This window comes from Pieris brassicae, chromosome 4, assembly GCF_905147105.1.
Source record: "Pieris brassicae chromosome 4, ilPieBrab1.1, whole genome shotgun sequence".
In the NCBI taxonomy this organism is placed as follows: domain Eukaryota; kingdom Metazoa; phylum Arthropoda; class Insecta; order Lepidoptera; family Pieridae; genus Pieris; species Pieris brassicae.
Window position 1 is genome coordinate 11,971,893 of NC_059668.1, and position 14,766 is coordinate 11,986,658.

At 34.0% G+C, this 14,766-nt stretch overlaps 1 protein-coding gene across 1 annotated transcript in view; it reads left to right on the plus strand.

Moving 5' to 3' along the window:
• LOC123708426 overlaps positions 1–14,597 on the plus strand; it is a 35,156-nt gene extending 20,559 nt beyond the window's left edge. Inside the window, exons 6-8 of the mRNA XM_045659123.1 lie at positions 8,586–8,738; positions 13,006–13,189; positions 13,480–14,597. Coding sequence (XP_045515079.1) covers positions 8,586–8,738; positions 13,006–13,189; positions 13,480–13,739 — 597 coding nt within the window. The 3' untranslated portion in view covers positions 13,740–14,597. The remainder of the gene's footprint in view (positions 1–8,585; positions 8,739–13,005; positions 13,190–13,479) is intronic.
• Positions 14,598–14,766: the final 169 nt, after the last annotated feature.

Genomic DNA, 14,766 nt, shown 5'->3' on the forward strand with positions numbered 1-14,766 from the left:
TCAGCCTCTAGGTCCTTCAAACGGGAAATCGCTAAGGCAAAGTCAGAGCATATTGCCAGGTTTGGTGAGAAATTGGCCCACCTTCCTTCGGGAACTCGAGCCTTCTGGTCTCTTGCCAAAGCTGTCCAAGGGAATTTCTGTCAGCCCTCTATTCCACCACTGCATAGGGAGGATGACTCACTGGCCCATACTGCAAAAGAGAAGGCCGATCTTCTAGGCTGTCTCTTTGCGTCGAACTCAACTTTGGATGATCAGGGGAAGGAACTACCGACATTATTGTGGTGTGATACTACGATGCCTGAAGTTACATTCCGGCAACGTGATATCCGTAAACATTTATTTTCCCTGGACATTCATAAGTCGAGCGGGCCTGATGGCATCCCCCCAATTGTGCTGCGTACTTGTGCTCCTGAGTTGGCTCCGGTCCTAACGCGCCTTTTCCGGTACCTGTACTCCCTCAACACTGTTCCGAAGTGCTGGAAGACAGCTTTGATACATCCGATCCCTAAAAAAGGCGATTGCTCTGATCCGTCCAACTATCGCACAATCGCAATAACCTCCTTGTTCTCCAAAATAATGGAAACCACTATTAACGGCCAGCTCTTGAGGTATCTAGAGGGCAGCCAGCTGATTAGCGATTCTCAGTACGGCTTTCGTCGTGGTCGCTCAGCTGGTGACCTCCTTGTATACCTTACACATAGGTGGGCAGAGGCAATTGAGTCCAAGGGGGAGGCGCTGGCGGTAAGTTTGGACATAGCGAAAGCCTTCGATCGGATGTGGCATAGAGCACTGCTCTCGAAGCTTCCAGCCTATGGGCTCCCCGAGAAATTATGCAACTGGATTTCCAGCTTTCTCGCTGATCGGAGCATTAAGGTCGTCATCGACGGAGCATGCTCCGACCTTAAACCCGTCAATGCTGGTGTCCAACAAGGCTGTGTCCTATCTCCGACCCTGTTTATTCTGCATATTAATGATATGTTGCAACTTAGCAACCTTCATTTCTATGCGGACGACAGCACTGGGGATACTTTTTACACGGGCCGGGCAGGTATTTCTCGGGCTGTTGTTGATGAGTGCCGGAAGAAACTTGTGTCTGAAGTCGAAACTCTTTTACGTGGAGTCTCGGACTGGGGTAGACTAAATCTAGTCCAATTTCACCCCAAGAAGACACAAGTATGCGCGTTTTCCGCTAAAAAAACTCCCTTTGTCGCTACTCCCCTCTTTGAAGGCACTTTCCTTAAAGCCTCAGCTAACATCGGAATATTGGGCGTTGACATATCGAATAACGTCCAGTTTCGCGGTCATTTGGAAGGGAAGGCTAAATTAGCCTCCAAAAAGCTTGGTGTGCTCAGCAAGGCGAGACGGTACTTCACTCCGGGCCGCCGCTTGCAACTCTATAAAGCGCAAATTCGGCCCCACATGGAATACTGTTCTCACCTCTGGGCGGGAGCTCCCCAGTACCAGCTCCTTCCACTAGACCGTATTCAACGAAGAGCGGTTCGAATCGTCGACGACCAATCACTTTCCGTGCGGCTTGATCCCTTGGCGTTGCGTAGAGATGTTGGGTCCCTCTGCATCTTCTACCGCATTTACCATGGGGAGTGTTCAGAAGAGTTGTTCGGTCTAATACCCGCAGCTGAGTTTCATTATCGGACGTCAAGGCAAAATACAAAATACCATCCGTATCACCTCGACGTCCGTCGTTCCACAACTGAGCGTTTTCTAAGGCAGTTTTTGCCGCGCACCACCACTATGTGGAACCAGCTGCCCACTGAAGTATTTCCGAACCAATTCGACTTAGGGTCCTTCAAGAAAAGAGCGTACCAATTCTTGAAAGGCCGGCAACGCACTTGCGAGCCTTCTGACAATGTGGGTGTCCATGGGCGGCGGTATCGCTTCACATCAGGTGAGCCTCTTGCCCGTTTGCCTGCTATTACATAAAAAATATACTGGTTACTTTGACTATTCAATCAGACAAGTTGACGCTTAATTATCATGAATGAAGTCGTAAATTTTTTAGAATATTCATTCATTATTATACTATATAATTTATTTTACAAATATATGAGTATATACAACCAAAAAAAGATTGAACTAATAAGAAAATATTGATTCTGTAACGCTTATGTTTGTGTTTTTTAGAAACGGATATAAATAAAGATAACAGTGTAGGCCAAGTGGCTTCAGCGTGCCACTCTCATCCCTGAGGTTGTAGGTTCGATCCCCTGCTACCAACCAACTACTGCTACTGACCAATGGACTGTCTATGTGCGCATTTAACATTCGCTCGAAAGGTGAAGGAAAACATCGTGAGGAAACCGGCTTGTTTAGACCCAAAAAGTCGACGGCGTGTGTCAGGCACAGAACGCTGATCACCTACTTGCCTCTTAGATTAACAAATAATCATGAAACCGATAAGAAAACTGATGCCCAGATCTAAAAAAGTTGAAGTGCTATTGATTTTTTATTAATAAAAAAAATATTTCTTAAAAATTTAACTAGGAACTAAATATCACTAAATTTTTGTTAATTGTTATTATTAGATTTTTTATTCGTATATATGGTAAATGGGCTTATTTACTTACACGATTACTAAAACTGTTTGTATGGTCTAATGGCTTGTATGTTTAACTGTAAATCTTGAGGTTCACTTCCCGGATGGGGTAATAAAACATAATTTCAATTTCTAAAGCAAAGTTAAGTAAGTTTGCAAGTTCGTGATGTTCACGTCGCTGAAGGCGTATTTAACGCACGCTCTCGTGATTTTGCGGTCGTGTCAAATAAGAACAGAGCACACTTGCGCACACTATAATATCTCCTCTGTATAGTCGCAAATCCCAAAACATGGCAATTTCTAAATGTTTTTCAATAAAAAACCTACGGAATTTCAGCATCTATAAATTTAAACCAAAATTTGGAATTTGGCAAAATTTACTACACACAGGATAATAAACTCTTTAATGGGAACATAGGGCAGGCATATTTATATAGTCTATTTCACTGATTACATTAATTTATAGTGGTCCTATTAGAGTACATTTTTGTTTTGTTAGAAATTGAACCCGAGTTCACGACATAAACCTTATAAACTAAGCAAGTAGACGGTGACTTTCCTATACCAAATAATAGTTAGGTATGTATGGAACGTCATTATAGATAACCAAGTTATTTTCGTCTTGACTTGACAATCGATTGATCATTATAGTATTGTGGTAAGAGTGAACGGACGTGGTTGTTTGAGACAAATCGTTAAGTTTAAATTCCGATTAATTTCTTTTCCAAGGAGATGCAATGTCGAAATTTTAGTTTTAAAGTAGACTTTTATTTGTAGATTTATACGATGATGTTTGTTAAATGAATTGCTTACATTCGCGTTACAATTATATTTAAAAAAAATATTAGTTGAGTTTAGTTTCAATACTTTGGCTATTTGGTATAAAATGGGGCCTTTAATTTCATACGAACATTTACTTACCAATCAGTTACCTTTCTTTTTACTATTATTTTTAAATATTTAACTTTCCATGTTCTAAAATTTACATTCCAAGTGTTATTTTTCTTGCTTATGTAATTTGTGATTCGATGGACAATAATTAGCTCTAAAGCAAACATCGTGACACGACTTTCATCGTGTAGGTACTGTGACGCAAACCTAATCCTTGTAGTAAGCAAGGCTTTCTTTGCAAACATTTTTTTATTGCTTCTATATTTAAGCAACAGTTGAAAGAGACAATCAGTTGTAAATATAACGGTATGTGGAGACGACCCGCTCGCCGCACTTTGATGTTAAACTACTCGATACATCGATTATCTAAGGAAATCATCGTCAAATAATCGGATAAGGAGATATCATATACTGAAAACGATCAGTCGTGCGGGCGATATGCGTGACAGCATTCTACTTATTAACTCCGCGCTCGATTTTGAGCATTACACCGGCTTAATAGAATATATAGATATTATTTTTACAACTTTGATTGCTGGGCCCTTGATCATTATATACTGGCTGGCGACATGGAATTTGTTAGATATGTACATCTACCCCGACGATCCACTGTTAAGTGCGCTAGTGACAACATCGATGGGACTCATTTTCGGACTACTACTGTGCGTTTTTCAAGAATACTGTTGCAAAGAATTAACACCTAAAATTGGAAAGGTTAAGTTCTTTTTTGTGACTAGATTGTATAATTATATCGGTGGATTAATCAACGTAGCGGCATGTAGAGGTGTCTGGAGTATTATGGACATTTACGAAGAGGATGCGTTTTCTACGACACTTACAACTATTGTTTCAACAATAGCCCTAATATGTCTGAAAGGGTTACGAAATTTGGAGTCAGCTCCGTACAGTGTGTCAATTGATGCAGACGAGGGTTACTTTGATGCACCAACATTTTACAGAACGGTATGAAATATTTTTTGTAGAATTTAAGCAACCAGTACATTGCGTAATGAAATAGAAGCAAATGAAAAAGCGCGCTCCGTAGCATATTCGTAGCGCCATTGTGACGCGTAGCACTTGCGTAATCCTTTTTTTATAGGAATAAAAAATATTATACATTTTTAATCAATGCCTACATTTTAATTAATAAATTTTGCGGTAATTTGTTTAGTTAAAATTCGATAAAAAGTTATGGATTATTTTTTATTTTACAAAAAACCAAATTACTTTATCTTTTTGAAACTTGAAAATTAGTAACTACTTTACTGTAAGGAATTTTTAAGGAAACATATTAAAAATGGAAATAGCAAATTTAAAAGAAATACCATTACAACATTGTCTAAAATATTTACCAAAGCCAGGTGATGAATTGTTTAAAATCTGAAAATCAAATCAATGAATAAAAATTATGGAATCAACTGTTTAAATAAATTGATCCGGTTTACTAAGATTGTAAAATTATCTTAAATCAAAGGACAAATCTCGCCTCCTTAGCCTATTTAGCCTTATTACATATATTTAACTGGTTGGTTTCATTTACCAGCCTACATACAGTTGTAAATTATCTATTAGCATGTGAGTAAAACTTCAGGGCTATAATAGCATATACATATACTTCAAACAAATCATCCTAGTTTAGAGATCATCTATTGTTGACGCGTTCGCGTACTCATTTCCATCAGCACCATTCTATTCCGCGTCTGATACCGGAAATCAATAATTTTCTTAACTTTGCACAAGATTTTGAGATATTTGTGACAAGATTAGGACTAGTGGCTAAGTAGTTTGAACTACTTATACTTAGATATACTTTAGTTGTTATTACGCAATATAATAATCTGAAAATAATAAATATTTTAATGATATGGATTTAAAACATGGTTATGAAATATAAGGAATATAGAACGACAAGTAAGAGTATTTCTTCACGAAAACACAAGGGTTTATCGATGTACTTTTTATTGTGATAATCATCGTCAACGTACATTATAAATTAAAGTGATGAAGAACTGTTTTGAAAAGATACTCGCTAGTACCTTTACATAAACTATATTGTTGTGATGTATGGGTCTGGATAAAAATCGAAGCTTATTTTTGTACCATAAACAAATACGTAAATGTCGGGACCAAAACGTACCAAATCAAATGAAACGATTTTAGCATACTTTAATTTCTTTTTTTGTAACATTAGATATGCCCATTGCTTAAATTACTGTATATCGAGTAGTACTCGTATAATAATCAACTCATCACTAGTAAGATTCTTCTACTATCAACAATACGACTAATAACAATGAAATCAGCTTAAGTAATATAAATTATAATTATGTATCGCGTCGAAGCACGTGAAATAACCGTGGAATGTTTTTATCGTTCATATAATTGTTTAGGCTTTATTTAAGCGACTGACTTTTCGACTTTCATATAACTACATATAAAAATAATTTTCACGTTTCATAGTACAAGAGTGCTAGGACTAAGGAGCCGATCACCGTCTCTTGTTCCTCGAAAATATGTCATTAATAGAATACCATATGGTAGTACAACAGTAATATTGTTCAATCGGAAAGTCTTTTTTTTTCAATAACAATAATATGGTTGTCACTGGGGATCAAATTGAAAATCTGATATGGTTGTATGATTTCAAATTCATTCTTATGTTATATTTATTATAACATATCTAAAATCACCATCACTAAGATAATAAAAAAGCTATTACTAAGCCACTTTTGAATCAATAGTAGCATAACTACAAGCTCCTTTGGCAATGTCGTGTCGATGCAAATTAAAATATAGTTAGGCTAACATTACGAAACGTGAATTATTAGGTACTTTTAATTAATTATGTAAGTAACGAGGTGATATGAATGAAGATATTATTTTCCTTTGTATGAAGTACAAAGATCATAAATTCATGACATATATCACCTTCAATAAAATAAGTAATTAAAAATTCATCGTGTACGTTGTTTAGTAAGTTATTATGTATTGTTTGAAATGGTCGTTGTAATAGATATGATTTCTTCTAAGTTAGATTTTATCATCATATGCTCATAAGCCAGGACAATATAAAATAGGAAAAAACGACTTCTTTGAATTCTGAATTTTACGAAAAAAAAAAAAAATCAATGGCGCTACAACCTTTTTAGGTATGGGCCTCAGATTTCTGTATCTTTTTCATGATCATTTGTTAATCAATTAGGCAAGTAGGTGATCAGCCTTCTGTGCCTCACACACGTCGTCGACTTTTTTGGGTCTAAGGCAAGAACGTACGCTGAAACCACTAGGCCAACACTGCTCCTCCTATCCTATTACGAATACATTTCTTAAAACATAACTTACATTTTGCTTATTAGGCCTTTAGATTTAAATAGAATAAGATATATAACAAACATTAGCAGATAATATTGTATCAATTAATACGAAACTAAACCTTTAAGTATAACTCATTCTTATGAGTTACCGTATTCGGTATTCAAGTATTTTATTATCTGGTACTCGAGTGTAACAAGAAATAATCCTTATCTCATATTAAATTTTATAAGATACAACAAATCGCATTATTTATAAATAGTTACTGCCTAAGATAATCTATCTTGAATAAAAGTCGTGTATTGAATTAATTTATATTTGCAATAATGCTTCTATTGTATCAATCGATATATACATTATTATAAGAAAGGCAATATATATTATATTTGTTATGTTTCTTGAAGGCAAAAGGATATTAATTATAATTAATTATTGTTATGCAGGTTAGGCCTCTCCACATTTTATATAATAGGTTGGGGAAAAAGTTTCTTCGCATTTTTTAACAAAATTCACAACATTTTTTATATAGTTTATTTACATGTAACTAAAGTATGTAGGTACTATTTTGTTCGATAACTTTTTGCCATCTTGGAGGTAGAGACATGATCCTATTGCTATATAAATTTTGGGCATCTGATCAAAATACTGCGACAATTGGTTTTGGCAGTCCTCTTGTGATGTTAACCTGACATTGCCTAAAAAATTCTGAAGAGACTGAAACCGGTTGAAATCTGATGGTGTAAGGTCAGGACTATACGGCGGACGCATTAACACTTCCCAGCCAAGCCCTCTTAATATTTGCTGTGTAGCTAAAGATGTGTATGGTCTAGCGTTATCATGATGAAAAACCACACCTCTTCTGTTGATTAATTCCGGCTGCTTTCAACTTCTTGCTTTAATCTCAACAGTTGTTCGCAGTAGAGTTCAGAATCGATGGTCCTGTCTGGCGGTAACAGCGTATAATTAATCCAATCCCACCACACACACAGCACCACCTTGTTGCGAGTTAATCCGGGTTTCGCCAATGTCTGTGAAGCATGAACGGCCTTTGACCATGACCTTTTTCGCAAGTTCTTGTCGTACGTAATCCACTTTTTATGACCAGTTAACAGCTACTTCAAAAATGGTTCGGTTTCAATACGTCGTTATATAGAATCACTAATGAGTACACGGTTCATTAGGTTTCTTTCAGTGAGCTCGTGAGGTACCCTAATATCGAGCTTTTTTGTGTAACTAGTTTTTTTAAGTGCGTCAAAACTGTTTTGTAGTTAATTCTTCAGCGACGTCGTAACTACTGATATGCCAATCTTGTTCCACATTTTCAAAAATGGCATCCACTTTATCCGTAATAGGGCGACCAGAGCGACGTGCATCTTTGACATCAAATTTTCCGAATTGAAAAAGCTTAAATCAAATTTGTGCTACTTTTACAGACACGTCGATAAATATCACAAATAATTTTCGCGGATTACGTTACATTTTTACCTTTTTTTTTAAGTAAAATTTTAAAAAGTATCGAATATCTTCATTGGATTCACTCATCTTGACAGTACAAAAAATAAATAAAAATCACACATTTTCGTAATTTAAATTTAGAATTATGTTCTTTAAAATTCAAACTTTTAATGAAACCAAAACTAGCCGGATACAAATACTATAGCCAAGGAGGTTTTCTGACAAGTTCATACATACTATAATGCGAAAAGACTTTTTCCCCAACCTAATATTAACACGCATTAATTAATTAATTAATTAATTTTAAGGGTAAAGGTAAATGTATAATAAAATAGTTTTAGTATTTATAAATCTATATATTTTTTTGTTACAGAGTAGTAAGGAAACGGCTCTGTACATACTGGACTGTGTGTTTTCTGTGACTGTGGTCGGGTCACTGGTGGTGTTCGTGTGGCGAGGTCTGTGGGCTTTGATTGACATTTACCTCTATCCAGATGATCCTGTAAAATCTTGCTGGACATCACTTGTAAGTATAAGATTAAGATCAAATATCAAAGAAGATTAATTCAAATGATCAGAAATCGCCTATATAACAAATAGTGTTTTTTTAAATATATTGTATAATGTATATTGGTAATTTTGCATCTTCTACCGTATTTACCATGGTGAGTATTCAGAAGAGTTGTTCAGTTTAATACTTGCAGCTGAGTTTCATCATCGGACTTCAAGGCAGAATACAAAATACTATCCGCATCACCTTGAAGTCCGTAGTTTTACAACTGAGCGTTTGTTAAGACAATTTCTGCCGCACACTGAAGTATTTCGACCCAATTCGACTTAGGATCCATCTAGAAAAGAGCGCACCGAGTCTTAAAAGGCCTTGGCGCTTGCGTGCTTTCTGGCAGTGCGAGTGTCTATGGGCGGCGGTATCAGTTAACAAAAAAAAAAACGTTTATTGAAATAAAACCCTATCAAACGTTTAAATAAAAATCAAAGTCTATATAAATATTAATTTTTAATACAATCAGTCGATTTACAGTGAGTTACGGATAAAAATGCGGGTATTTTCTTAGCAGATTGTATGATAAGATTACAAATATAAAATATTATCTAAACGTGATCCACACGTAAATGCAAGTAGATTTTATAGCTTTTAAATCTACACAATTTTTTAAAATTTTTGCCGAATTTACTATAAACATCTTACTGCAATTCTTTTACACTCTCATTTTTGTCGTCATGTAGCTTTAAATTATATTAATAATAGTATATATTTGTTATGATTTACCCTCAGGAAACGGATTTTCACTAATATAACTTGTCATATCAATAAAATATATACAGCTGAACGCCAATAAAAACCTCATACTTCACACTTAGAGTCAATTCGCTACACAATACTCAATTTGACTACAATACCATACAATTATTAATAAAGACGCGGAAATTTTTCGCAATACAGTGAATTCAATATATTTTTTTTTAATAGAACATGATATATCCAGATGGATATTGGATTTTGTTAAAATATTTATATATGACCTTGTTACTCGTGTTCCACCTTAGCCAAAAAAAAATTAAGATTAAATACTGTTATAAAATAAATTTGTTTATCATTTCAGTTTTTACAGCAATTCATAGTTCAACCATTATTTAAATAATTCAGTTTATTATTAACAAAAGTATAAGATTACACTTAAGTATGTTGTTGTTGATTTATAAATATGAAAATATTTCTTCGTAATAGAGAATGTCAGTTGCGTTTTAAAAAGTAAATAAATGTTTGGGTTTAAACCAAAACAAATATAACTCATTTTTACGTTATATAGTGTAAGTGTAACCTACACTGTATATGCCAACGTTCATTTGGTTTAATGTTTGCTCGCGAAATATTGAGATTCCTTTACGTCCCATCACAAAATGGGTGGATTCCCATATCGGTTAAAAGCTATTGAGTCACTAAGATGGAATATACCTAAAATATTTTCTTGATATGTCTCGTCGCACATGTACTAAAATAAATATTACAAGACAAACTGATATTGTTTGAAGTAAGTTAAAAAATCTATTCTCAGCAAATATCGTGCCATTTGATAAAAAACCTGCTTACGAGACTCGATTAGGAATGTTTGATGATTATATGTTCAAATTTCATAACTTGTCAACACACACTCGTTACAGATAAAACTTATTTCTTTATGGTATCAGTAACTGTATTAAACAGCTTCGAATATGTCCAAAACTACGTAGTGGTGCTACAGCTTTTTAAGGCCTGGGTCTCAGGCTCAGGGACGAGAGTCACTCTCGAAGCCGCTAGGCCTACACTGCTCAGAATAACAAGTCCTATTTTCAATATAACTTAGGTTACCTATTTTCCTAAGTCTTAGAAGATCTTTTTTTCCGCATATGGGTCAGATGCTCGCCATTGAGTCAGTGACCACTTAGATCGCAATTGGCGTTTCCTCTCCTTGCCCTCGCTCTATTACGTACGGCTTTAACCAACTTCGGATTTAAATGGTCTAATTATAACAAACAAAATATCAGTCTCCATCATGAACATTGCATAAAGCGAAGTATCTCTCTATCACTGTCACGTTCTGCTGCTAGTTCGACTTCCAGTCCATTTTGTTGTTCAGGTGTCCATAGTTTATTTTTTAAACTCCGTTATCTATAAAACAAATAAAAATCCTTGCTAATTATTCCGTTACTGTGAGAACTGTTGTTAACACTTGTTAGGATCTAAATAATGTAAATTATTTAAAATTACGGTCACTAAAGAAGTTATAAAAATAAGTACCTACATACCTTAATTAAAAATGTATTATAATGATTTTAGGGAGTAAGATGCTTATTACGTCTAAAATTATTAAATATGAGTTAAGAGTTTTAGAACTACATATTTATTTACGTTCGACGTCACATCAATACCATCAATACGACAGCATCATGTTGCCTTGATAACAGGTACGTTGTCGGAAGATAAAATCATATTTATTGTGTCCTCAACCATTAACATATATATCTTAGGGTAGTATTTGGAGTCAAGATTTACCGCAAACTACGACTCAAAACGGGAGACATCGAAAAGTAAGGTATTATTTTTTTTTTATTACAGAACCGATATCACTCCAAATAGTTAATAAATAAGTGCAAACTATAACGCACATATCAGTCATATTTACGAATGGAAATTGCGATACGATTTTTTTTTTACTTGTTTTGTTTTGTTCGGGACTCGAACGGAACTTAGGGTTTTATGGTAAAATTAAGCAAAGTGTGAATTGACAATGACATAAGTCCTTAGCAGTGACATTGAATTCCACGTGGGTAGAAATATCATTGTACTGTAAACTGGCTATAACCGCTCATATTACCTTATTTTCTCATTTCCGTGTACACAATTGGATAATTCTCCTATTTCTGCTACTGGATCTTTAATAAGCATGTTATTAATAGTTGTGTGTGACTCCACAACCTTTATCAGCGACACAAAAACAATATATCACAACGAAAATCATACAAACGAAAATCACACATATTTTTCTAAGAGTAAAACTAAATAATGGTTCTATATAAGAAATCGCTTTCCTAACTGACTAAAACTTTACATAATCTATAAATTTCCTCCTTATAAAATAAAATTAAAAAGCCTTTTATTTCATTGGTTATATCAGAAACATTACTTACAACTATGAAAATTTGTATTATTACTAAATTTTACAATTATATATTTCTATTTAATAAATGTCCAATGTAATAAAACCAAATTATTTTAATCGATCACACTTTTTTGATCTAAAGTACTGTCATATACATGCAGTTTAAGCGTAAAAAATGACGTAATTAGTGGAAAATTTACAAAGGAAATTTAGTAACAAACTGGGGCACTTCCCTATGATATGATATCTCCGTTCGGGGTGTTTCCATCGCACAACAAATAAACGTATAAACAAATATAATAATAAAGTGTTAAGTGAATTGCTTGGCTTATGGTTCATCCGACTCTAGAAGAGATAACTATGTTTGTTGAGGTATTATTATAGGCGCCATCATTTTACTGTTTTGTTTATCTCACATGTCGATTTTTATTTATATTGTGATGTTACGCTAAGGTTTGTAAACGCATAAATATATTGTCGATCTAAACATATACATCTTTATTTGTTCAAAAACGAACGTATGTACCGAAACAGTCTAGAAAACAAAAGCCTAACGATTTAAATTTTTACTACTGGTAGTACTGTTAATGTAAAAAAGAAAAAAATATAGTCTGATGAAAATTTGTCAAAAATCGGTACAGTCGTCGATTTTTTTCAAATTTTCCTTATGTTCTATTTTTATTTCATTTCTTTGTCTCTTAAAGGCGGTCGAACAAAACTTGACTCACATATTTTGCTTTACACCAAGCGTATATTATGTTTCTTATTATCTCTCTCAATATCTTTCTTATAGTTTCATTAGAAACATTAATATCTTGGTTAAAAACAGATGGCCCTTCTAGCCTAAGCTATAATAAAGATAATAGAAAAATATTACTTTATAATATTGACTAAAAATTAAGACTTAAGTTAATAAAACCTATGATAAAAATATTTTATTTAGAGCACTGTTCTCACAGTGATGTCAATATATGATAAGATCAATATAATGCAAACATGTCTTCTAGTAAATTCTATATTATGCTAGCAATATAAATTTTACGATTACGCGCGAAACGTGTGTCATTTCCCGCAATAAATAAATTATTTAAAATGAATAGTACCCTTTATTAATATTATATTTTTTGTCCACAGATAGTAGGTTACTCTATGGTAGTAGTCACGTTTTCGCTGCAGGCGCCGATGCGATGGGTTGTCGCAAGACTTCAGGGAGCCCCAAGGCTGTTGATTGCTGATGTTTATCACTTACTTTCCTTCGCTTCCACGGTTAATGTATGGCGAGGGGTTTGGGGATTGTTGGACATTTATTTTTTGCCAGGTTCGTTTATACAATACAGATTTTAAGTCGATGTAATTACGGTAATAGTAACATTGTTATTGAAAATAGTTAATTAGTTCTTGAATTTTCTCATATTATTAATAATAACTCACTGAGAGGAGTATAAAAACAATATTTTTCGCAAATGTCAATTTAATTATTCTATTATTTTTTTGAACGCCACGGTTACAGCGAAATTACATGAAATGTGTAAACAGTAAAATACCAACTAAATGTTATTTTATAATGAAACCTTCTAGATTCCTGTTTTAACGAGTTTTTTTTTTCAGATTCGCCTCTCCTAAGCAACTGGTCTTGTCACATCGTAAGTCTGGCGTTGCTGATTCTCTTAAATTGTTCAAATTCAATTCTTGTAAGAGGAGTTTATATTGACGCAGAGGAACCAGCTGGCGAATGCGTCATCTTCCCCTGTCACTACCTCCGACTCTTCTTCCACAAGGAAAGAACAAAACGACATAAAGCGTTAGATTTAACGAAAAAAATGGAAGAAGCCAGTGTGCCTTTACAAACACCAGAAGAAAAAGTATAGGCAACCATGGTTGTGCAATGGTTGTTGGAATATTGCCAGAATGACATTTTTTTATTCTATACCCATATTTTATTACGAACATAGTTCCGATATAGTGTACCGTGATTAAGTACTATAATTAAAAGCCAGAGAGACTATAGATTTAACGAGATCAATGAAATACTCTAAAGCCTTATTATATTATTTTTTATAACGTCGGCATTAGTTTCATATGCTGTTTAATGAGATTAAAGGATTCCTATTTAATTGAAGATTGTACTCGTGTTTTTCTCCATTATCAATTATTCAATCCTAAGTATAGTATACAAATTACTTTATATACAAAAACTTAAACATATTACTTGTAATCGGTATAAGTTCAGAGGATAACTTTGGCTAAATTATTATGACATTACTCTTTATAAATTATTTAAAAAGGTATGATGTAATCCTTATTTTACTGTATTCCACTATCAATGCATTTAAATTTAGTAGTGAAACTAAAACTATATAGTTATCACAAAAATGGTGTCACTAAATATGGAAAAAATAGCGGTAATGTTGGGCGAATTGGATATATTAAATGAGTCGAAAATTTACAGATATTTGTATTGACAAAAATCGTCGTAACGCTTACTTTTCACTGCTGTGACTATTATAGCATCCATGCGCAGATTATTTACACTATAAAAAGTGCCTTAAAATATATATTTTTGTATTATATATTTCCATCAACGAACTATGTGAGAGTGCTGCCTTATTTTGTCGTATTTTTATATACTTAATGCTACGCTTCAGGTGATCAAATCTAAGTCAGACTTCGAGATCATTCCATTTGTATTATATATTTAGCAATAGGCTTATGTACATACAATGTTTTTAACTACAAATAAACGATTTCTTAGTAATGTGTTTATTTTTCACGACTTTTTACATTCTGTTATATGTCTAGAACATACTTGTTCTGTATAAACGTTTCGTGTTAAGCCAAACATTTTTAAAACATTTTACCGTAGCGCTTACCGATACAAATAGAACTTATGGATAA